The sequence below is a fragment of the Salvelinus namaycush genome, chromosome 40 (genome assembly GCF_016432855.1).
Source record: "Salvelinus namaycush isolate Seneca chromosome 40, SaNama_1.0, whole genome shotgun sequence".
Lineage (NCBI taxonomy): Eukaryota > Metazoa > Chordata > Actinopteri > Salmoniformes > Salmonidae > Salvelinus > Salvelinus namaycush.
The window spans coordinates 21,401,764-21,427,954 of NC_052346.1; the positions used below are offsets into that span (position 1 = coordinate 21,401,764).

Here is a 26,191-nt window from a genome sequence, read left to right on the forward strand (position 1 = left end):
GGAAGCGATAGGAACTGCAAGAAAGTCGCTTAGAAATCTGGATTCCCAATGAAAATCATTAAAAAGAGAGTGACCTCAAAAATTAAAATTCTGAATGGTTTGTCTTTGGAGTTTTGTTTGCCAAATAAGTTCTGTTATACTCACAGACATGATTCAAACAGTTTTAGAAACTTCAGAGTGTTTTCTATCCAAATCTATTAATGATATGCATATCTTAGCTTCTGGGCCTGAGTAGCAGGCAGTTTAATTTGGGCACGCTTTTCATCCAAAATTCCGAATGCTGCCCCCTATCCTACAGAAGTTAACATTCAATTCCCTGTAAACATCTCTGGTTGACATTCCTGCAGTCAGCATGCCAATTGAGAAATAAGCTTTTTGTGTGTAGGAACATTTTTGAGATTTTGTTTATTTCAGCTCATGAAACATGGGACCAACACTTTACATATTGCGTTTTAATTTTTTTTCCAGTGTAGTTAGGCATAACTGTCCTCTCCGTGATCGACTGGAATTTAGCCTGAAAAGGATTTGAGAAATATGATAGAGGCCTACGTCTCGATTTGGCCTGCACAGAATATCAGATCTCAACAACGATTGGAGAAGTGTTGAACATAACCAGTAGACTACTACATCCTGATGATTTATATCTCATACATATATATTTAATATTTTATATATCAAGTTGTAGAAACATCTCAAGGATGATCAATGGAAACAGGATGCACCTGAGCTCAATTCAGAAGTTTGGGGTCACTTAACACCAGTCTCAACGTCAACAGTGAAGAGGCGACTCCGGGATGCTGGCCTTCTTGGCAGAGTTGCAAAGGCCAGTTTTATTGCTTCTTTAATGAGCACCACAGTTTTCAGCTGTACTAACATAATTGCAAAAGGGTTTTCTAATGATCAATTAGCCTTTTAAAATGATAAACTTGGATTAGCTAACACAACATGCCATTGGATCGCAGGAGTGGTGGTTGCTGATAATGGGCCTCTGTACGCCTATTTAGATATTCCATAAAATATCTGCCGTTTCCAGCTACAATAGTCATTTACAACAATAGCAATGTCCACACTGTATTTCAGATCAATTTGATGTTATTTTAATGGACAAACAATGTGATTTTCTTTCAAAACAAGGATATTTCTAATTGACCCCAAACTTTTGAACAGTAGTGTATATTTAATATTTTATACATCAAGTTGTAGAAACATCTCAAGGATGATCAATGGAAACAGGATGCATCTGAACTCAATTTTGAGTCTCTTGTTTTTTTTTATAAATAAATTTGCAAAAATTTCTAAACTTGTTTTCGCTTTGTCATTATGGGGTATTGTGTGTAGATTGCTGAAGATATTTTTTTATTTAATTTTAGAATAAGGCTGTAAAAAAACAAAATGTGGAAAAAGTCAAGGGTTCTGAATACTTTCCGTGGGCACTGTCAGACCCCTTCCCATTTTTCCCATTTTGGTACGTTACAGCCTTATTTTAAAATTGATTACATGTTTTTCCTCGTCAATCTACACACAATACCCCATAATGACAAAGCCAAAACAGGTTTTTAGAAATTCTTGCAAATGTAAATTTTTTTTTAAAAGAATTGCTTATTTACGTACGTTTTCAGACCCTTTGCTGTGAGATAATCCTTGAGATGTTTCTACAACTTGATTGGAGTCCACCTGTGGTAAAATCAATTGATTGGACATGATTTGGACAGGCACACACCTGTCTATGTAAGGTCCCACAGTTGACAGTTCATGTCAGAGTAAAAACCAAGTCATGAGGTGGAAGGATTTGTCCGTAGAGCTCCGTGACAGGATTGTGTCGGCACAGATCTGGGGACCCGGTACCAAAACATTTCTGCAGCATTAAAGGTCCCCAAGAACACAGAGGCCTCCATCATTCTACAATGGAAGAAGTTTGGAACCACCAAGACTCTTCCTAGAGCTGGCCACCCGGCCAAACTGAGCAATCGGGGGAGAAGGGCCTTGGTCAGGGAGGTGGCCAAGAACCCGATGGTCACTCTGACAGAGCTCCAGAGTTCCTTTATGGAGATGAAAGAATCTTCCAGAAGGACAACTATCTCTGCAGCACTCCACTCATCATGCCTTTATTGTAGAGTGCCCAGACGGAAGCCACTCCTCAGTAAAAGGCACATGACAGTCCGCTTGGAGTTTGCCAAAAGGCACCTAAAGGACTCTGACCATGAGAAACAAGATTCTCTGGTCTGATGAAACCAAGATTGAACTCTTTGGCCTGAATGCCAAGCGTCATGTCTGGAGCAAACCTGGCACCATCCCTACGGTGAAGCATGGTGGTGACAGCGTCATGCTGTGGAGATGTTTTTCAGCAGCAGGGACTGGGTGACTTGTCAGGATCAAGGGACAGATGAACGTAGCAAAGTATAGAAAGATCCTTGATGAAAACCTACTTGAGAGAGCTCCGGACCTCAGACTGGGGTGAAGGTTCACCTTCCAACAGGACAATGACCCTAAGCACACAGCCAAGACAATGTGGGAGTGGCTTCGGTACAAGTCTCTGAATGTCATTGAGTGGCCCAGCCCGAGCCCGGACTTGAACCCGATCAAACATCTCTGGAGAGACCTGAAAATAGCTTTTCAGAGACGCTCCCCATCCAACCTGGCAGAGCTTGAGAGGATCTGCAGAGAAGAATGGGAGAAACTTCCCAAATACAAGTGTTTCAAGCTTGCAGCTCCATACCCAACAAGACTCAAAGGTGCTTCAACTAACTATTGTGTAAAGGGTCTGAATACTTACGTAAATGTAATATTTCATTTATTTCTAGAAACCTGTTTTTGCCCTTGTCATTATGGGGTATTGCAATGTCATTATGGGGTATTGCGATGTCATTATGGGGTATTGTGATGCCATATAATATTTTGGGTCACTTAGAAATGTCCTTGTTTTTGAAAGAAAAGTACTTTTTTTTCTCCATTAAAATAACATCAAATTGATCATTAATACAGTGTAGACATTGTTAATGTTGTAAATTACTATCTTCAGCCGTTTCCAGCTACAATAGTCATTTACAACATTAACAATGTCTACACTGTATTTCTGATCAATTTGACATTATTTGAATGGACAAAAAAATTGCTTTTCTTTCAAAAACAAGGACATTTGTAAGTGACCCCAATCTTTTGAATTCATTCATTTATTTCACCACTAATGGTAGTGTATTTATTTGTATTATTATAAAAAAAATTACCTTTATTTAACTTCCTTAGCATACTGGTTATTGTCCTGAATTTCAGATGACTGACGTGCCCAAAGTAAACTGCCTGTAAACTGCCCAGAAGCTAGGATATGCATATACTTGATAGCATTGGATAGAAAACACTCTGAAGTTTCTAAAACTGTTAAAATAATGTCTGTGAGTATAACAGAACTGATATGTCAGGCGAAAACATCGAAGAAAATCCATCCAGAATTTAAATTTTTTGAGGTCACAGGTTTTTTCAATGCTTGCCAATGGGATATACAAATAGATAGGACCCAGATTGCAGTTCCTATGGCTTCCACTAGATGTCAACAGTCTTTAGAATGGGTTTCAGGTATTTGTAGTTTTTCCAAGGTGTCCCCCATTAGAAAAGTAGTCATGTTGCGCGCATCAACGACAGTGCGTTCTTCGTTATTTATTTTCGCTATTGAACACACTATTCTCCGTCTTAAATATTATTGTTTATTTAGATATTAGAATACCTGAGGATTAATTAGAAACATCGTTTGGATGAACTTTACCGGTAACTTTTTGGATTCGTTTGTATGTTGAATGAGTGAATTACTGAATCAAACGCGCCATCTAAACTGACATTTTTGGGATATAATGAAGGACTTTATCGAACAAAGTACCATTCATTGTGTAGCTTGGACCCTTGGGATTGCAAACAGAGGAAGATCTTCATAGGTAAGTGATTTATTTAATTGCTGTCTGTGATTTTGTGATGCCTGTGCTGGTTTAAAAAGTATTTTGACGTGGGTCGCTGTCCTCAGATAATCGCATGGTATGCTTTCTCCGTAAAGCCTTTTTGAAATCTGACAACGCAGTTGGATTAACAAGAAGCTTTTAAATGATGTAAGACACTTGTATTTTCATGAATGTTTAATATTACGATTTTTGTATTTTGAATTTCGCGCTCTGCAATTTCACCGGATGTTGTTGTAGGTGTCCCGCTAGCGTTTGGACATGCGCCCAAACAGGTTAACTAGGCAAGTCAGTTTAAGAACAAATTCTTATTTTCAATGACGGCCTAGGAACAGTGGGTTAACTGCCTTGTTCAGGGGCAGAACGACAGATTTTTACATTGTCTGCTCGGGTATTCGATCTTGCAACCTTTCGGTTGCTCTAACCACTAGGCTACCTGTCACCCGGGATGGCCAGAAGAGGAATGGTCACCGCTCTGAGCCTGGTTCCTCTCTAGGTTTCTTCCTAGGTTCCTGCTTTCTAGCGAGTTTTTTCTGGCCACTGTGCTTCTACATCTGCATTGCTTGCTCTTTGGGGATTTTAGGCTGGGTTTCTGTTCAGCACTTTGTGAAAACTACTGATGTAAAAAGGGCTTCATAAAATACATTTGATTGACATGTATATCACACCAACTGACTGGTTCTTCTGATGTTTACACAGGATACCATGTTGAGACATTCTCTACATCCAGAGTGCAACAGCAGGAAGATCAGAGAGCTAAGAGGTCTCATCACTGCCCACATTGTGAAGAGATTTTCCCATTTCTATCAAAGCTAAAAATACACCTAAAAATACACACAGGAGAGAAGCCTTACTCCTGCCCTGACTGTGGAACTAGTTTCTCTCAACTTGCCCACTTAAAATCACATGAACGTATACATACAGGGGAGAAGCCATACTCCTGCTCTGACTGTGTAAAATATTTCAAAACATCAACTCAGCTAAAAGTTCATCAGAGAACACACACAGGAGAGAAGCCTTATTCTTGCCCTGACTGTGGAACTAGGTTCTCTAAACTTTCCAACTTAAAATCACATGAACGTATACACACAGGAGAGAAGCCTTACTTCTGCTCTGACTGTGTAAAATGCTTCAAAACATCAACTCAGCTAAAAGTTCATCAGAGAACACACACAGGAGAGAAGCCTTACTCCTGCTCTGACTGTGGAAAATGCTTCACAACGTCAACTGATCTAAAAGTTCACCAGAGAACACACACAGGAGAGAAGCCTTATTCCTGCCCTGACTGTGGAACTAGTTTCTCTCAACTTTCCTACTTAAAATCACATGAACGTATACATACAGGGGAGAAGGCATACTCCTGCTCTGACTGTGGAAAATGTTTTAAAACAGCAATTGAGCTAAAACTTCACCAGAGAACACACACAGGAGAGAAGCCTTACTTCTGCTCTGACTGTGGAACTAGTTTCTCTCAACTTTCCCACTTAAAAATACATGAACGTATACACACAGGAGAGAAGCCTTACTTCTGCTCTGACTGTGTAAAATGCTTCAAAACATCAACTCAGCTAAAAGTTCATCAGAGAACACACACAGGAGAGAAGCCTTTCTTCTGCCCTGACTGTGGAACTAGTTTCTCTCGACTTTCCTACTTAAAATCACATGAACGTATACATACAGGAGAGAAGCCTTATGTCTGCTCTGACTGTGGGACGAGTTTCTATCATCTGGGCACCTTAAAAACACACCAACGTATACACACAGGAGAGAAGCCTTACTCCTGCTCTGACTGTGGAAAATGTTATAAAACAGCAAATGAGCTAAAAGTTCATCAGAGAACACACACAGGAGAGAAGCCTTACTCCTGCTCTGACTGTGGAAAATGCTTCAAAACAGCAAATGACCTAAAAGTTCATCAGAGAACACACACAGGAGAGAAGCCTTTCTTCTGCCCTGACTGTGGAACTAGTTTCTCTCAACTTTCCAACTTAAAATCACATGAACGTATACATACAGGGGAGAAGGCATACTCCTGCTCTGACTGTGGAAAATGTTTTAAAACAGCAACTGAGCTAAAACTTCACCAGAGAACACACACAGGAGAGAAGCCTTACTTCTGCTCTGACTGTGGAACTAGTTTCTCTCAACTTTCCCACTTAAAAAGACATGAACGTATACACACAGGAGAGAAGCCTTACTTCTGCTCTGACTGTGTAAAATGCTTCAAAACATCAACTCAGCTAAAAGGTCATAAGAGAACACACACAGGGGAGAAAAAAAGTTAATCAGAGAACACAGGCATGAGAGACTTTTGGGTGAGTCTGCTCTGACTTTTTGGTGAGTTTCTCTCACCATAGCAACTTAACACACCAATGTATAGACTATAGACGTCTAGCCAAAGGCTGCGTGTTTGAATCTCATCAAGGAGGACTTTAGCAATTTAGCTAATTAGCAACTTTGCAACTTCTTACTAATTTTTAGCTATGTTAGCATGTTAGCTTAGCATGCAACTACTTAGCATGTTAGCTAACCTTTCCCCTAAACCCATTTAACTCTACCTTAAACCCCTCACCCCTAACCTAGCTAACGTTAGCAACAACAAATTGGAATTCGTAACATATCATACATATTACAAGTTCGTAACATATTGTATGAATAGCAATGCGTAACATAACATATGAATTGTAATTCTTAACATCTGATATGTCCTACAAGTCGTATTATACTGAACAACAATCTAAACGCAACATTTTCAAAGATTTACAGTTCGTATAAGGATATCAGTCAATTGAAATAAATGAAGCCCTAATCTATGGATTTCACATCACTGGGCAGGGGCTCAGGCTTGGGTGGGACTTTGGAGGGCATAGGCCCACTTGGGAGCCAGGCCCAGCCACTCAGCATGAGTTTTTCCCCAGAAAAGGTCTTTATTACAGACAGAAATACTACTCAGCCCCCTCCCAGACAATCCTGCAGGTGAAGAGGTCCTGGGCTGCTGTGGTTACATGTGATCTGCAGTTGTGAGGCCTGTTGGATGTCCTGCCAAATTCTCTAAAAGGACTTTAGAGGTGTCTTATGGTAGAGATATAAATATTGAGTTCTCTGGCAACAGCTCTGGTGGACATTCCTGCATTCATCATGACAATTGCACATTCCCTAAACTTGAGACAAATGTGACATTGTGTTGTGTGGCCTTTTATTGTCCCCCAGCACAAGGTGCACCTGTGTAATGATAATGCTGTTTTATCAGCATCTTGATATCTTGATATGCCACACCTATCAGGTGGATGGATTATCTTGACAAAGGCTGAAATGCTCATTAACAGGGATATAAACAAAGTTGTGCACAAGATTTGAGAGACATTAGCTTTTTGTGCATATGGAACATTGCTGGATTTTTTTATTTCAGCTCATGAAACCAACACTTTAAACATGTTTAGTTTATATTTTAGTTTATTTACTGTGATAGTCCAAACATACTAAATGGAGTGGCACTGATGTTTTTTGTATAATATAAAACGTTTTGCTCTGAGACCAGGTTGTCCCTCTGCAGTATTCTGTGGGAAGGAGCTAGTATACCCTTTTTAATTTTTTTTATTGAACCGTTGTTTAACTAGGCAAGTCAGTTAAGAACCAATTCTTATTTACAATGGTGGCCAAGGAACAGTGGGTTCAGATTTTTACCTTGTCAGATCGGGGATTTGATCTAGCAACCTTTTGGTTACTGGCCCAACGCTCTAACCACTAGGCTACCTTCCGCCCCTAACATGTATCAGATAGAGATGGTGTGATGATCACTTTTCACCATTAGTTTGGGGGGGATTTTTTTACAACTTTATTTAATGATACACAGCTTATGAAATGAATACATGTGCTTAATAATTGTCTTTAAAACTAGATGAGTTATTTTAGTTACTGATCATGAATGTGTTTGGATAACTGCATTGAAGCAAACTTTATTGATCTACCAATGAAAAATAAAGTTACATGAATATGTACTGGTCAACCTCTTCTTCTCTTTAGTTTTCAGTTCTTCATATTAGATCTGACAGTATGAATGGTTCTTATGGTTGTATTCAGTTCTTCATATTAGATCTGACAGTATGAATGGTTCTTATGGGCTGAGTGCCTGGAGTGTTTTTGTATGACTACAGTCAGGAGTTCTCTCTGTCCCTGTAATTGAGTTGTTATTAAAGCCGCATACAGACATGGTCTCTTTTGTGTTTTCTTGAGTAAGGCAGCTCCAAAATGCAGGTCTTTCAGCCTAGCTCAGTGCTTTCTGTGGAGGTGGGGCAAGCCAGCAGAAAATAAGGAGCGTTGTGCCGGGATTGGCTCAGTGTTCTGTCATTCATGGGGACAATACATCACTGCCAAGTCTAAGGGTAGAACTTGAAAATTCAAGCCCCTTGGGTGCTGCCATAGAGTTACATTAGAAGTGCCCATCCAAGAAGGCTCAAGGTCATTGTCCACAGAGAAAATAACGTCAAATCATGTTATATCTACAGTCGCTTTGATTGGACTGATCATGTCAACATCATACTTTCAAAATCTGAGCTAGCAGTCATCATCATGAATCAAGTCGACAATCTACTGGCAAATCCTTTTTAATCTTTGTCATATGAAGAGAAATAATGATAAATTATAGATAAAGTATCGGTGCTCATCGGCCGTTGGACATAAACATTACCCAACAAGTTGGAAATTGCAAATTCAACAATGAGTGGTTTGTCAAGGAATCAGTGGCTAACTGCAAGCATTGCAAAGCAATCATTAGCCTGCTATTCAGTGGAGTGGCTGTGTGGTCCCAAGTCTAAGATTAAGGGGCTCTTTTCCTAGTTTAAAATTGTAAACATTCAACATTGGCCGTGCTGTCAAAGAAGCTTGAATTATGCCGCGCACAAAACAACTTAACTCGGTACTGCAAAATCTGACTTGAGTGAGTTCAAGACAACTGGGACCTCGAGGGAAAAACAAGCTACGACTGAGAAAATACGTTTTGAACTTTCATCCAACTCGGAATTGTAAATTGGGAACTCGGGCCTCTTTCTACAGCTACGACCTGAAGATCACTGACGTCATCATGATTCCTTTTTTTCTCTTTTTTTTTCGAGTTCCCAGTTGTCTTGAAAGCACCATAAATCCAGAGAACGCCAGAGTTTGATGACAAAATATGCCCACGATGGACTGCTGCGCCACCTTCCTGTTCAAGTGAGAACAGCACAACAAGGTGAGTCCAAAAATGTGTTGTATGCTGCTGCATAAATGATGTAATATGTGTGTAATATGTATATGCTACATGTGTATACTGTAGCTAAGAAAGTAATACTAAGTGTATGTTGTGTAGTAAGATGTTAGTAGCCCATGTGCCTCACCTTTGTAATTTGGTCTATTTTCACCTCTTAATTTTGCCTACTGTTCTGACTTGGTGGTTCACATGTAGCCTATAACCTGTTTTAGAGAAATGTAATCATTGAATATTGTAAGAATTTTAATTGTCTGCTTATATGCCCCTTAATTTATCCTACGGTTCTGACTTGGCGCACAGGGAGAACACTGTAAGAACGGCCCATGTTCTGAATTTTGTCGCTGTGCATTTCAAAAGTGGTGAACAAATAGTTATATTGACTACGTCCGTCCTAGCTCGCTCATTAATGTCTTAATCGAAATTACGGTTTGCCTCCTATCCGCTTGTCGTCCCCTTATGCCATAGTTTGTACATATCAATTGTAAGTAGAAACCACATTTGTTAAAGCAAGTCAGCCATGTTTTTTTTTAAAATGAGGCTGAATGAACTGTTTCGTTGCCAGACAAGGCTCCGCTGATAGCCAGGTGTAGCAGTGGTAAGTTGTTTGGACTATGCTTCTCGGTCAGCTTTATGTAACAGTTTGTGGGCACCCTTTCTCACCGTTATAGTGCAATTAATGTATTGTTTAGTAATGTGTTGTGTAGTGGCTTTGCTGGCATGCATCCCACTTTTTTATTTAATCTTTATTTAAGAGTTAAGAAGAAATTCTTATTTACAATGACGGCCAAACCCGGACGATGCTTGGCCAATTGTGCGCTTCCCTATGGCACTCCCAATCACGGTCGGATGTGATTTAGCCTGGATTCGAACCAGGGACTGTAGTGATGCCTCTTGCACTGAGATGCAGTGCCTTAGACCCCTGCGCCACTCGGGAGCCTTTAAAAGGTTTGCGCCCAACGTGGGGCAGGAGTTTGACGTCACAAGCGGGGAGCCCAGCCAACAGAGACTTGAGAAATGTGTTGGTACTCTTCTCCAGATCTGTGCCTCGCCACAAACCTGTCTCGAAGCTCGACGGACAATTTCTTTGATTTCATTGCTTGGTTTTTGCTCTGACATGCACTGTCAACTGTGGGACCTTATATATACAGGTGTGTTCCTTTTCCAAACATGTCCAATCATTTGAATTTACCACAGGTGGATTCCAGTCAACTTGTAGAAACATCTCAAGGATGATCAATGGAAACCGGATGCACTTGAGCTCAATTTGGCGTCTCAGAGCAAAGGGTCTGAATACTTACCAAATAAGGTATAAATTTGCTAAAATTTCTAAAAACCTGTTTTCGGTTTATCATTATGGGCTATTGTGTTTATATTGACAAGGGGAAAAATGCATTTAATCAATTTTCGAATAAGGCTGTAACGTAACAAAATGTGGAAAAAGTCACGGGCTCTTATATAATGCCCTGTATATGCTTCAAACAGATGTAAGGTTCTGAAATGGTAAACACAATGACATAATGGAAAATGCATGTCCAATGGTTATCTCTGTATTAGTATTACCCACATTAAAACACCTAGATAGAGCAGTGGTTATCTCTGTATTAGTATTACCAACATTAAAACACCAACAGTGGGGAGGACAAGAATTTGATACACTGCTGATTTTGCAGGTTTTCCTACTTACAAAGCATGTAGAGGTCTGTAATTTTTATCATAGGTACACTGAATCTAAAACAAAGAGACGGAATCTAAAACAAAAATCCAGAAAATCACATTGTATGTTTTTTAAGTAATTAATTTGCATTTCCACCTCCATGCTGAATAAAATTCCATTTAGTAAGTAACCATCTGTCTTAGGTAAGTTTTTCTGGTTACATATCACACTATTTTGAGAGTCCCGGATTTATATTTACTATGTTACATCTAGTCTATGAGACGAGGCTGCACCTTAACCTACATTATAAACACGCAGGTCAAGAGGTGTGTTTTCCCTTCAACATCTGAATGTGGCATAAGCTCACCCACCTCACATCATGAATCTAAAATAGTTAATAACTTTGGCTGTGAGTGACGGGAAAAAATCAGACTAAGGCAATTACTTGAATAATTCAAAGGATGTTTTATTTACAAACTTGATAACCAAATTGTCATTTTTTTTATTGACTTCGCTATGAACTGAACTGCAGTACGGAAAATGCCCTCTGAGCACAGTGGAAAGCATGCTGATAGACTGGAAGCCTGCCCCCTTGATCCGAGAAGGGTGTAATTGCAGACCGCAATTAGGGGCGTTCTCTGATATCGGGTGTTTCATGATATCTAGTTTACACCAATTGATGCTCCCCATTGGTCCGTGGCCGTTTCTTTTGCGTTGGGGACAACAGTTGTTGACAAATTTAGCATTGTAGCTAAACCATAACCCTTTTCCAAACCTTAATCTCAGTCTCCTAACCGCCACGTTAGTTATCCAAACCTGCATGGTAAACAAATCCCTAACCCTCACCCTTTTCCTAACCTTAACCTCAGTCTCCTAACCTGCCAAGCTAATTCACCTAACCTGCCACTAATTCTCCTAACCTGCCACTTGAATTATCCTAACCTGCCACTTTAATTATCCTAACCTGTTATGTATGCTATGTTCCTAGTTAAATAAATACTTGTTTTTTTTAACAAATTGTGTCCATCAGTTTCATAACACCGGAACTGACCAATGGCGTGTATCAATTGTTATTATAACAGGGAACATCCACATCAAGAAACTGTACAGTCGTGGCCAAAAGTTTTGAGAATGACACAAATATTAATTTCCACAAAGTTTGCTGCTTCAGTGTCTTTAGATATTTTTGTCAGATGTTACTATGGAATACTGAAGTATAATTACAAGCATTTCATATGTGTCAAAGGCTTTTATTGACAATTACATGAAGTTGATGCAAAGAGTCAATATTTGCAGTTTTGGCCCTTCTTTTTCTAAGACTTTTGCAATCTGCCTTGGCATGCTGTCAATTAACTTCTCGGCCATATCCTGACTGATGGCAGCCCATTCTATGCTTGGAGTGTGTCAGAATGTGTGGGTTTTTGTTTGTCCACCCGCCTCTTGTGGCTTGACCACAAGTTCTCAATGGGATTAAGGTCTGGGGAGTTTCCTAGCCATAGACCCAAAATATTGATGTTTTGTTCCCCGAGCCACTTAGTTATCTCTTTTGCCTTATGGCAAGGTGCTCCATCATGCTGGAAAAGGTATTGTTCGTCACCAAACTGTTCCTGGATGGTTGGGAGAAGTTGCTCTCAGAGGATGTGTTGGTACCATTCTTTATTCATGGCTGTGTTCTTAGGCACAATTGTGAGTGAGCTAATCCCTTGGCTGAGAAGCAACCCCACACATGAATGGTCTCAGGATGCTTTACTGTTGGCATGCCACAGGACTGATGGTAGCGCTCACCTTGTCTTCTCTGGACAAGCTTTTTCCGGATGCCCCAAACAATCGGAAAGGGGATTCATCAGAGAAAATGACTTTACCCCAGTCATCAGCAGTCCATTCCCTGTACCATTTGCACAATATCAGTCTGTCCCTGATGTTTTTCCTGGAGAGAAGTGGCTTCTTTGCTGCCCTTGACACCAGGCCATCCTCCAAAAGTCTTTGTCTCACTGTGCGTGCAGATGCACTCACACCTGCCTGCTGCCATTCCTGAGCAAGCTCTGTACTGGTGGTGCCCCGATCCCGCAGCTGAATCAACTTTAGGAGACGGTCCTGGCGCTTGCTGGACTTTCTTGGGTGCCCTGAAGCCTTCTTCACAACAATTGAACCGCTCTCCTTGAAGTTCTTATGATCCGATAAATGGTTGATTTAGGTGCAATCTTACTGGCAGCGATATCCTTGCCTGTGATGCCCTTTTTGTGCAAAGCAATGATGACAGCACATGTTTCCTTGCAGGTAACCATGATTGACAGAGGAAGAACAAGGATTCCTAGCACCACCCTCCTTTTAAAGCTTCCAGTCTGTTATTCGAACTCAATCAGCATGACAGAGTGATCTCCAGCCTTGTCCTCGTCAACACTCACACCTGTGTTAACGAGAGAATCACTGACATGTCACCTGGTCCTTTTGTGTCAGGGCTGAAATGCGGTGAAAATGTTTTTTGGGGATTCAGTTAATTTGCATGGCAAAGAGAGTCTGCAATTAATTGCAATTCATCTGATCACTCTTCATAGCATTCTGGAGTATATGCAAATTGCCATCATACAAACTGAGGCAGCAGACTGTGAAAATTTATATTTGTGTCATTCTCAAAACTTTTGGCCACGACTGTACAGTAGTTCTCCTACTGGGTGGCGCAGGGAATAGTTGAAAGAGCGATTGGTGCTGAGGAAGCTATGGTAGTGGATGACCCGCAGCCTGTTGAGATTCCTAACGTCGTTCACCAGTTGAAGGATACCGATTGTAAAGATGAATTGTACGTGCTGCTGAAAGGTTTTTGGGAGTTCAGGAATTAACATTGGAAGCATTGCAGGCAGTGGTTGAAAAAGTACCTAATTGTCATATGTGAGTAAAAGTAAAGATACTTGAGTCCTTTCCTATTAAGGTAAAAGTGAAAGCCACCCAGTAAAATACTACTTGAGTAAAAGTCTAAAAGTATTTGGTTTAGGCGGTCAGATGCCGAACAGTTGCTATACCAAGTGGTGATGCAGCGTCAAAGCGTCATCAGAGCGCGCAACAGGACATTGTACTGTCTACACTCGGTTTGTTGTTTACATTAAAACATTTTCATTAAATCAATTTTAATCCGAACAAACGTTTTGTTGCTAAGGATTCCACGACGCGGTTAGCCTTTACGGCTGGGACTGAGCAGTTTGTGTTCCTTTGTTTTGCGTGGGTTCAGTGAGTGCTAGCTGGCTGTACTACAGACACCTGTCGTCGTCGTGGGAAAGACTCATTGTTATCTTTTGGTAAAACACCTGGTTGCAGGAGATCCTGAGGGAAATCGACGAGTATCAACAGCTTTACGCTATGGAGGAACAACATACTCCTTCGTGGAAAGATCCGACCACCTCACAAAATAACTTTAACCCGACAAAAAAAAGAAAAACAGATTCATCTACAGACACGGACGATTTACTTAGCAGGGCTGAAGGGGGGGTTTGGAGATCAGCCAGAGTATAATTCTCACGCTCCAAAGAGAAAAACAAGACACTCACAGCCAAGGTAAAAATCCACGATTCCAACATGGATTGTCTACTCAGGGAAAACAGGGTGATGGAGTCGCTACTAGACATGCGTGAAAATCTATTTTTTTCTGGGATTCCTGAGGACGCATCCAATAATCCAGAGGGCGCGATCAGAGAATTCATGCAATCCACCTTGAAACTTCCTATAGAGTCTGTAAACAAGGTGGCTTTCCACCGAGTACACAGACTTGGAGCTCGGAGCGACAAGACCAAGGGTCCCCGACCGATCATCGCAAAATTTGAACACTACCAAAGAAAAGGAGCTGATCAAAAGCAGAGGAAGGGAGTTTAAAGGGACCAAATTCGGTCTCAATGACCAATTTCTAAGGGAGATAAACGAACGTCGTAAGAGACTGTATCCGGTACAAAGACAACAAAGGAAGGATGGTAGGCGTGCCTTTATCATTGTGGACCAACTCTTTATAGATGGACAGCTATTCCGAGACAGCTCCATAACACCGTGGCTGTACTAAATTCTACAGGGACTTCAGGTTACGAGAAAAAAATAGAAGATATGGGAACTGTAAAATTATCTGAACATTATGAAGTGGATATGAACACACACATACTCAATTACATGCTTGCTTACACATACGGACTTATACACACACACACACACCTGATCTCGCTCTCCTCTCTCTCTCTCTTTTCTCAGCTCTTCTCTCCCTTTCTCTCTCTTGTTGAGAACTGTTTTATAATTTAATGTGTTTATTGTTTGTCTATCTTTTTAATGTATTTGTCTACACGTTTATATATGTTTACAACAAGCAAGGGGAAGATATCAGAATAGGGGCATTGGGGAATAATAACATATTGTATGGAAAACATTTGTACTGTAGTGAAGTCGTCTCTAGAGTAATGCAAGGTCTCTTTCATGATCATGTGAAACGTCAATTGCTATGGAAATGCTGGGTTATATTTTTCAATTATGTTAAAGGTAATTATGATGCAACTATGATGGTGATACGATATGGATTACAATTATCATCATGAATATCAAGGCTATACGCACTACATGTTACACACATAGACACTGAACCATGCAAATTGGCAGAGTTATTATTTATTTGGACATCACAGATTATAGTCTTACTCTTATACAGACATTGTACACACTCTCACTATATCCCATCCAATATCATACACATCAAGCTACTCAGATTTGCCACACACATAATATCTTGTCTCAATTTTCTAACATCTGTGGCATTGGCTCACAGGCAAACAGGCAAGGGAATAAAACAAATATTGCTAGAACCTATTTCTTGAATTCTAATTATCAGACATTTGAAAGCTCTAGTTTTGACCTTCATAATACCTCTGATGGCAGTAACTTTACAAGCACTAATTATGGTCAATTTTGACTGAGAATAGTATCTAGTTACAGTAAGGGATGAAATAAGTATAGCCAGTTATAATTGTAATGGTTTAGCAGTTTATAAAAAAAGATCCGTCTTTACATGGCTAAAAGAAAAGGAATATAACATATACTGTTTACAGGAAACTCACTCTACATCCTTAGATGAAGTTGCGTGGGAAAAGGAATGGGGAAAGGGTGTGATGACATTAATTAACAATCATTTCGATCTGAATGTGCAAATAATAGGAATGATTCGCAAGGAAGGTGGAACCTTTTGAATATGAAAGTGAACGAAAAAGAGATTTGGCTCATTAATTTATATGGTCCAAATCAGGATGATCCACATTTCTTCGAGAACATTTATACCAATTTATTGAACTTACAGGCAACAGATGATCTAATCATTATGGTAGGAGACTATAACACAGTGTTAAGTACCTCAATGGACCCTAAAGCTAATCACTCTACAAACTATCATCACCGTGCCCTTAAGGAAATCAGAAATATTATGGACACATTAGAAATAGTGGATATTTGGAGACTAAAAAACCCCAACCTAGTGAGATATACATGGAGGAGACTTAATCAAGCTAGTCGTCTTGACTACTTTCTTGTCTCTTTCTCTCTTGCATCAAAGGTTTAAAACTTTTTAATAGGAGACAGAATGCGATCGGATCATCATCTAATTGGCATTCACATAACTCTTATAGGTTTTCCACGTGGACGTGGATATTGGAAATTTAATCAAAGTTTACTGGAGGACAACTTATTTTTAACTAAGACAAAATAATTTATAACTGATTTTTTCCCCAGTATAATATAGGTTCAGCAAATCCGTTTGCTGTTTGGTATACCTTTAAATATACCTTAAGGGGTCATTCAATTCAATATTCATCAATAATAAAAAAGCAGTTTCTGGCTAAAGAGCCAAGACTAACAAGGGAAATCCATGAACTAATAGTACAGGTAGATATCAATAAAAAGGATACTACAGAGATACAAAATAAGTTAGAGGAAAAACATAAAGAACTTGAGGAACTTATTCAAGAACGATCTAATGTAATCTATTACAAAAATAAAGCAAACTGGATGGAATATGGAGAAAAATGCACAAAATTCTTCCTGAATCTCCAATACAGGAACGCTAACAAAAATAATTTGCAGGAACTCGTTACTGAAGACGGAGTCATCTATGATTCCCCGAATGATATTTTAAAAGAGGATGCTAATTATTTTAGGCAGATGTTCTCTTTTCCATCTCATCCTTTCCCGCTGAATGAAGATTATTGTAAGGAATTCTTTACAAATAATATAAAAAAATGGAAAATTAACAAATGTACAGAAAGATCAGTGCAAAGGCCAAATTACAGAGGAATAACTTTTTGAAGCAATTAAATCCTTTCAGTCTGGAAAAAACCCAGGGCTTGATGGCATACCTGTAACGATCGTCGGATGAGGAATAGGAAGGATCGGACCAAAACGCAGTGTGGTAAGTGTCCATGTTAACTTTAATAAATAAACTGAACACTGCAATAACAAATAAAACAACCAAGAGAGTGAACGAAACGAAACAGTTCTGTAAGGTGAAGACACACAAAACAACTACCCACATGGGACAAGAACATCCCTGCCGGCCAAACCCTCTCCTGGATTACACTGGGCCAATTGTGCACCGCCCCATGGGTCTCCCAGTCGTGGCCGGCTGTGACAGAGCCTGGACTCGAACCAGGATCTCTAGTGGCACAGCTAACAGCAGTGCATTAGACCACTGTGCCACTCGGGAGGCCTGATATTTAAATGTTTTATTCACTACCGGTACTCTAGTTGGTAGCAATACACCAATAGGTGAAGCCTGAAATAAAACATTGAAGAAGAACTAGCACTAAAAGTGACGTTAGGATATATAAGTTATCCTGTACAAGCTTTTGTGCTGAATACATTACGTTGTTACAGGTGTCAAGGTTATGGGCATGTGGCAGCAGTGTGTAGGAGGGAGGTTCCTGGGTGTGAGAAGTGTGCAGAAGGGCATGAGACAAAGGAATGTGTAGCATTGGGGAAAGTAGTGGTATGTGTTAATTGTAGGGGTTCCCTTGGGGCTGGGGATCAGAAATGTCCCGTGCGAGAGAGGCAGGTTGAGGTTTCCAGGGTTAGAGTAGTGCAGAAGTTGTCATATGCTGAGGCAGTGAAGAAAGGAGAGGAAGATGGATCAAGGGGGAGGGATTCTGGGAGGAGCGGTGTGAGTAGTAGATTTGTACCAGTACAGAGGTGTTAAACCAACAAGTGATATATTTTTCAGTAAGATTGGATTTTTGTCATTTAAAGCAATGGTTATCAACTGTACTGAAGGGATGGAATGTAGGTCGCTGAAAACTGAAGTTCTGGTGGCAGCTGCAGAGAGGTATTTGTGTGTGCGAGATTTGACATCAAAAGAGTTACAGGGTGTGTTAAGTGGTGGTGTCCCATCCTTTCAGGTTGTTGGCCTGAGATAGCACTAAATAGATTTAAATAGTGGAGTAGGGTGGTATATTTGTGAGTGTAGATAGTCGCGTATTTGTTTATTTTTCCAAGCGAAGTATTAACGAGTTGTACTCCAGTCTAGTAGGTGGCGGTAATGCAACATGCATTGGATGCCAACTGCCGTTAAAACCTCAGAAGAAGAAGGAGCACTAGAACTGTGCTATGAAGACGATAGATTTTGTGTCCGTTTCAAATGTATTACTACAGGTATGTAATAGCACGTTTACACTTTATAATATCGAAAGAACATGTCATAACATGTTAGGTAGCAAATCTGTCAAGGTATTGTCACGTTTGGTAAAGGTTTTATGACGTTTTTGTTGTGTCAAACCGAGTGAGTGAAGATCGTGATAAGTCACATCGTTAGAGACTGGGTTTGTCTGATTGAATGAATATACATTATTTCGTCAAGATAAATTCATAAAGAATCCATGTGTTTGAGATTTCTGAGTTCGTTTTACATGTTATTGTTTTGTTGTGTAATGTTTGTTTTACGAGCTGATAAAATGGCGGCGGCAACTCTGTCTGAGTCAATGGACTTCAGTGCAGGCAGTGAGGTTGCACCAGAGAGACAATTTCACAGTTGCTCTACTGTTTTGAAGCTGAATGTAATGATTATCAGTTTTCTACATGTGTACTAATATTCAGACACATTCAGTTGTTTCTATGTTATCTATTTTTGTTACTATGGTGTGAATGGTAAATACAAATGGTTTTTGTTTTTGCGAGTTGAATCACATTGTATTGGTCACATGCGCCAAATACAATGTGTAGACTTTACACTGAAACTCTTCCTTCCAATAATACATAGTTAATAAATATAACAACTGGTAGACTTTACAGTGAAAAGCTTCCTTCCAATAATGCATAGTTAATAAATATAACAACTGGTAGACTTTACAGTGAAACTCTTCCTTCCAATAATACATAGTTAATAAATAAAGGGAAATATTTTCTAAAGAAAGTAATAGTAGCACAAGGAGTACCAGTACCGAGTCAATGTGCAGGGTGGTAATACAGGATCAATGTGCAGGGTGGTAATACAGGATCAATTTGCAGGGTGGTAATACAGGATCAATGTGCAGGGTGGTAATACAGGATCAATGTGCAGGGTGGTAATACAGGATCAATGTGCAGGGTGGTAATACAGGATCAATGTGCAGGGTGGTAATACAGGATGAATCTGCAGGGTTAATTGAGGTAATACAGGATGAATCTGCAGGATTAATTGTGGTAATACAGGATGAATCTGCAGGGTTAATTGAGGTAATACAGGATGAATCTACAGGGTTAATTGTGGTAATACAGGATCAATCTGCAGGGTTAATTGAGGTAATACAGGATGAATCTGCAGGGTTAATTGAGGTAATACAGGATGAATCTGCAGGATTAATTGATGTAATACAGGATGAATCTGCAGGGTTAATTGAGGTAATACAGGAGGAATCTGCAGGGTTAATTGTGGTAATACAGGAGGAATCTGCAGGGTTAATTGAGGCAATACAGGATGAATCTGCAGGGTTAATTGAGGTAATACAGGATGAATCTGCAGGGTTAATTGTGGTAATACAGGAGGAATCTGCAGGGTTAATTGAGGCAATACAGGATGAATCTGCAGGGTTAATTGAGGTAATACAGGATGAATCTGCAGGGTTAATTGAGGTAATACAGGATGAATCTGCAGGATTAATTGATGTAATACAGGATGAATCTGCAGGGTTAATTGAGGTAATACAGGATGAATCTGCAGGGTTAATTGAGGTAATACAGGAGGAATCTGCAGGGTTAATTGTGGTAATACAGGATCAATCTGCAGGGTTAATTGAGGTAATACAGGATGAATCTGCAGGGTTAATTGTGGTAATACAGGATCAATCTGCAGGGTTTATTGAGGCAATACAGGAGGAATCTGCAGGGTTAATTGTGGTAATACAGGATCAATCTGCAGGGTTAATTGAGGTAATACAGGATGAATCTGCAGGGTTAATTGTGGTAATACAGGATCAATCTGCAGGGTTTATTGAGGCAATACAGGATCAATCTGCAGGGTTAATTGAGGCAATACAGGATCAATCTGCAGGGTTAATTGAGGTAATACAGGATCAATCTGCAGGGTTAATTGAGGTAATACAGGATGAATCTGCAGGGTTAATTGAGGTAATACAGGATGAATCTGCAGGGTTAATTGAGGTAATACAGGATGAATCTGCAGGGTTAATTGAGGTAATACAGGATCAATCTGCAGGGTTAATTGAGGTAATACAGGATCAATCTGCAGGGTTAATTGAGGTAATACAGGATGAATCTGCAGGGTTAATTGTGGTAATACAGGATGAATCTGCATGGTTAATTGAGGTAATACAGGATGAATCTGCAGGGTTAATTGAGGTAATACAGGATGAATCTGCAGGGTTAATTGAGGTAATTCAGGATGAATCTGCAGGGTTAATTGAGGTAATACAGGATCAATCTGCAGGGTTAATTGAGGTAATACAGGATGAATCTGCAGGGTTAATTGAGGTAATACAGGATCAATCTGCAGGGTTAATTGAGGTAATACAGGATGAATCTGCAGGGTTAATTGAGGTAATACAGGATCAATCTGCAGGGTTAATTGAGGTAATACAGGATCAATCTGCAGGGTTAATTGAGGTAATACAGGATGAATCTGCAGGGTTAATTGATGTAATACAGGATGAATCTGCAGGGTTAATTGAGGTAATACAGGATGAATCTGCAGGGTTAATTGAGGTAATACAGGATGAATCTGCAGGGTTAATTGTGGTAATACAGGAGGAATCTGCAGGGTTAATTGAGGTAATACAGGATGAATCTGCAGGGTTAATTGAGGTAATACAGGATGAATCTGCAGGGTTAATTGAGGTAATACAGGATGAATCTGCAGGGTTAATTGATGTAATACAGGATGAATCTGCAGGGTTAATTGAGGTAATACAGGATGAATCTGCAGGGTTAATTGAGGTAATACAGGATGAATCTGCAGGGTTAATTGAGGTAATACAGGACGAATCTGCAGGGTTAATTGAGGTAATGCAGGATGAATCTGCAGGGTTAATTGAGGTAATACAGGATGAATCTGCAGGGTTAATTGAGGTAATACAGGATGAATCTGCAGGGTTAATTGAGGTAATACAGGATGAATCTGCAGGGTTAATTGATGTAATACAGGATGAATCTGCAGGGTTAATTGATGTAATACAGGATGAATCTGCAGGGTTAATTGAGGTAATACAGGATGAATCTGCAGGGTTAATTGAGGTAATACAGGATGAATCTGCAGGGTTAATTGAGGTAATACAGGATGAATCTGCAGGGTTAATTGTGGTAATACAGGATGAATCTGCAGGGTTAATTGATGTAATACAGGATGAATCTGCAGGGTTAATTGTGGTAATACAGGATGAATCTGCAGGGTTAATTGAGGTAATACAGGATGAATCTGCAGGGTTAATTGTGGTAATACTGAGGAACTCGACGCTCTCGCTCCACTACATCCCCGTCAAGGTGAATGGGGGGCGTGTTCAGCCCTCTGTTTCTTTTAGTCCTTGACAAGCTCCTTAGTTTTGCCCATGTTGAGGGAGAGGTTGTTGTCCTAGCACCACACTGCCAGGTCTCTGACCTCCCTATAGGCTGTCTCGTCGTCGTCGGTGATCAAGCTTACCACCGTAGGCGTTTAAATGTATTATGCGAGAAATGGCGATGTAAACGGCCACTACCGCTCGGGAAACCATGCAGTTTATTACAGATTAAACAACAGGATTACCTTCACAGCTTGGTGAAAGTGCAAGGTTATCTTGATACTCCTTTCCAATACATTTCCAGGGTCTTATTCTGGTGACATTGTGATCGATGCTTGACTGCCGTTTGACAAATAAAAACACACCTCTTGATCTGCGTGTTTATAATGTAGGTCAAGGAGCAGCCTCGTCTCATAGACTAGATGTAACATAGTAAATATAAATCTGGGACTCTTAAAATAGTGTGATAGGTAAAATAAAAAAAGAAATAAATGAATAAAAAAACACAAAACTAATAAAGGAACACACAGTCACCAACAATATATCCCTGGCGTCAATACTTTCAACTGGCTCAGCTCGCTGTTACAGTACAGCACCACCAAATTCCATTTATTAAGTAACCATCTGTCTTATGTAACCATAAAAACGTAACATATCATACTCTTTTTTTATTCATTTATTTCTGGTACTCTCCTACCTGAGAGGCATGAGGCCTGTGTGGCGTTGCACTGTTAAAATCATCCCAGTGTGGAGATGAAACACCTGTGTGTTGCAAAGCCACATGCTCTGTCCTCTCTGATCTACCTAGGTGTTTTAATGTGGGTAATACAAAGATAATACTAATACAGAGATAACCACTGATCTACCTAGGTGTTTTAATGTGGGTAATACAGAGATAATACTAATACAGAGATAACCACTGCTCTACCTAGGTGTTTTAATGTGGATAATACAGAGATAATACTAATACCGAGATAACCACTGCTCTACCTAGGTGTTTTAATGTGGATAATACAGAGATAATACTAATACAGAGAGAACCACTGATCTACCTAGGTGTTTTAATGTTGGTAATACAGAGATAATACTAATACAGAGATAACCACTGCTCTACTTAGGTGTTTTAATGTGGGTAATACAGAGATAATACTAATACAGAGAGAACCACTGCTCTACCTAGGTGTTTTAATGTGGGTAATACAGAGATAATACTAATACAGAGAGAACCACTGCTCTACCTAGGTGTTTTAATGTGGGTAATACAGAGATAATACTAATACCGAGAGAACCACTGCTCTACCTAGGTGTTATAATGTGGGTAATACAGAGATAATACTAATACAGAGATAACCACTGCTCTACCTAGGTGTTTTAATGTGGGTAATACAGAGATAATACTAATACCGAGAGAACCACTGCTCTACCTAGGTGTTATAATGTGGGTAATACAGAGATAATACTAATACAGAGATAACCACTGCTCTACCTAGGTGTTTTAATGTGGATAATACTAATACAGAGATAACCACTGCTCTACCTAGGTGTTTTAATGTGGATAATACTAATACAGAGATAATACTAATACAGAGATAACCACTGCTCTACCTAGGTGTTTTAATGTGAATAATACTTGTACAGAGATAATACTAATACCGAGATAACCACTGCTCTACCTAGGTGTTTTAATGTGAATAATACTTGTACAGAGATAATACTAACACAGAGATAACCACTGCTCTACCTAGGTGTTTTAATGTGGGTAATACAGAGATAATACTAATACCGAGATAACCACTGCTCTACCTAGGTGTTTTAATGTGAATAATACTAGTACAGAGATAACCACTGCTCTACCTAGGTGTTTTAATGTGGATAATATGAATACAGAGATAATACTAATAGAGAGAACCACTGCTCTTCCTAGGTGTGTAATGTTTATGTCCAATGGCCGATGAGCACCGATACGTTTTATCTATAATTTCTCATTATTTCTCTAGGCTGAAACACCTTCATTTTGGAGCTGCCTTACTCAAAACAAAAGAGGGGGAGTGGTCGGTACTGTTTGATTAATTGTTCATATCACACACTCTTTCTCCACACACACACACACACACACATACACACACTCCCCCCTATATCTACCTCTCCCAGCAGGTCAGTCCATTACTCTCTCTTTCTCTCACTTTCTCTGTCCTCTCTCTGTCCTCTCTCCCTCTCTCCCTCTCTCTGTCCTCTCTCCCTCTCTCTGTCCTCTTTCTCTTTTTCTGTCCTCTTTCTCTTTTTCTGTCCTCTTTCTCTGTCCTCTCTCTGTCCTCTCTCCCTCTCTCTGTCCTCTCTCCCTCTCTCTGTCCTCTCTCCCTCTCTCTGTCATCTCTCCCTCTCTCTGTCATCTCTCCCTCTCTCTGTCCTCTGTAATTTAAAGTGTGTACTTTGTCTAATGTGAATTAATGTTTTACATTTACATTTACATTTAAGTCATTTAGCAGACGCTCTTATCCAGAGCGTTTTGTTGTCAATGATTAATTACCTGATATATGGAAATGAGAGAAATTAACAAAATAACATTTTTATTATGTTATAATAAAGAAAGTGGCAGAACTGTCAAGACAATAACTTTTTGTGTCCGTTTCTCATTATATCTACAGGACGACTTGAATTAAGTCTGAAGCCGGTAACATCAACAGTGAGGACAAACCCATCCTGCCTCTTTCCTTCCACACTGAGTAGAAACCTACAGTCACTGGGTCCTGATTGTGACAGTGGAGCCCAGTTTGCACCGCAGGATCCAGAGATGGCATCAGTGAAGCTGGATGACTGCAGTCAAACACTAGAGCTGAATGTCAACATTAAAGATGAAGAAGAGGAGGAGAATATTGGGAAATCTGTTTCTCATGGTAAGAGCAGGTTCTATCTAACTAAGTTTGTTGTTCATTCCAACTTCCCACTGTGCATGAAAAGTTGCAGTAGAACTGTTTCATGATGAACTGTTTCAATGAGAAGGAAGATGTTATTTCATGCTACTGACACTTGCATGGTTTGACACCAGTATTGTCAGCATGTGTTTTATTCACTGGGCTGTCTGGAGTGATCAGAGAGGAGACTAAATATGTGAAGTAGTTAAGTTCTGTGATACGGCTGTGTAGTTTCTAACTCTTGTGATAGTGAATGGAGGATGATATGGCTCATAGTGTTTGACTTTCGCCCCTTTTTAGTTTTTGACTCCTACCCAGTTTTAAAATAGTTTTATTCCCGTTCTGTAATTGTACAGCCGACTTACATGAATTTATATGTCACCCGGAACAGCCAGAAGAGGACTGGCCACCCCTCAGAGCCTGGTTCCTCTTTAGGTTTGTTCCGAGGTTCCTGCTTTCTAGCGAGTTTTTCGTGGCCACTGTGCTTCTACATCTGCATTGCTTGCTCTTTGGGGATTTTAGGCTGGGTTCCTGTAAAGCACTTTGTGACAACTACTGATGTAAAAAGGGCTTCATAAAATACATTTGACTGACATGTATATCACACCAACTGACTGGTTCTTCTGATGTTGTTCACACAGGAGACCATGTTGAGACATTCTCTACATCCAGAGAGCAACAGCAGGAAGATCACAGAGCTAAGAGGTTTCACCACTGCCCACATTGTGTGGAGATTTTCCCATTTCTATCAAAGCTAAAAATACACCTACAAATACACACAGGAGAGAAGCCTTACTTCTGCTCTGACTGTGGGGTGAGTTTCTCTCGACTGGATACCTTAAAAACACACCAACGTATACATACGGGAGAGAAGCCTTACTACTGCTCTGCCTGTGGGGAGAGTTTCTCTCAAATGAGCAGCTTAAAAGCACACCAACAAATACATACAGGAGAGAAGCCTTACTCCTGCTCTGATTGTGGGAAGAGTTTCTCCCGATCGGATACCTTGAAATCACATGAACGTATACATACAGGAGAGAAGCCTTACTACTGCTCTGACTGTGGAAAACGTTTCTCCCGATTGGATAACTTGAAATCACATGACCGTATACATACAGGAGAGAAGCCATACTCCTGCTCTGACTGTGGAAAATGCTTCAAAACATCAACTGAGCTAAAAGTACATCAGAGAACACATACAGGAGAGAGGCGTTACTTCTGCTCTGACTGTGGAAAATGTTTTAAAACATCAACTGAGCTAAAACTTCATCAGAGAACACATACAGGAGAGAAGCCTTACTTCTGCTCTGACTGTGGGAAGAGTTTCTCCCGATTGGATTCCTTAAAAACACATGAACGTATACATACAGGAGAAAACCCTTACTCCTGCTCTGACTGTGTAAAATGCTTCAAAACATCAACTGAGCTAAAAGTTCATCAGAGAACACACACAG

General features: G+C 39.9%; 1 protein-coding gene and 1 long non-coding RNA gene across 2 annotated transcripts; both read left to right on the plus strand.

Annotated features, from left to right (window-relative positions):
* Positions 1-4,852: 4,852 nt before the first annotated feature.
* On the plus strand, positions 4,853-6,431 carry LOC120033321 (zinc finger protein 135-like; the record flags this gene model as incomplete). The annotated part of the gene is made up of 2 exons (XM_038979622.1): positions 4,853-5,021; positions 5,097-6,431. Coding segments are annotated over 2 exons (1,299 nt in total), but the record flags the coding sequence as incomplete, so codon positions are not given.
* Positions 6,432-18,411: 11,980 nt separating this feature from the next.
* Positions 18,412-24,590, plus strand: LOC120033329. The gene is made up of 3 exons (XR_005473937.1): positions 18,412-18,493; positions 23,823-23,979; positions 24,471-24,590. It is a non-coding gene; the product is annotated as an uncharacterized LOC120033329 (long non-coding RNA).
* Positions 24,591-26,191: the final 1,601 nt, after the last annotated feature.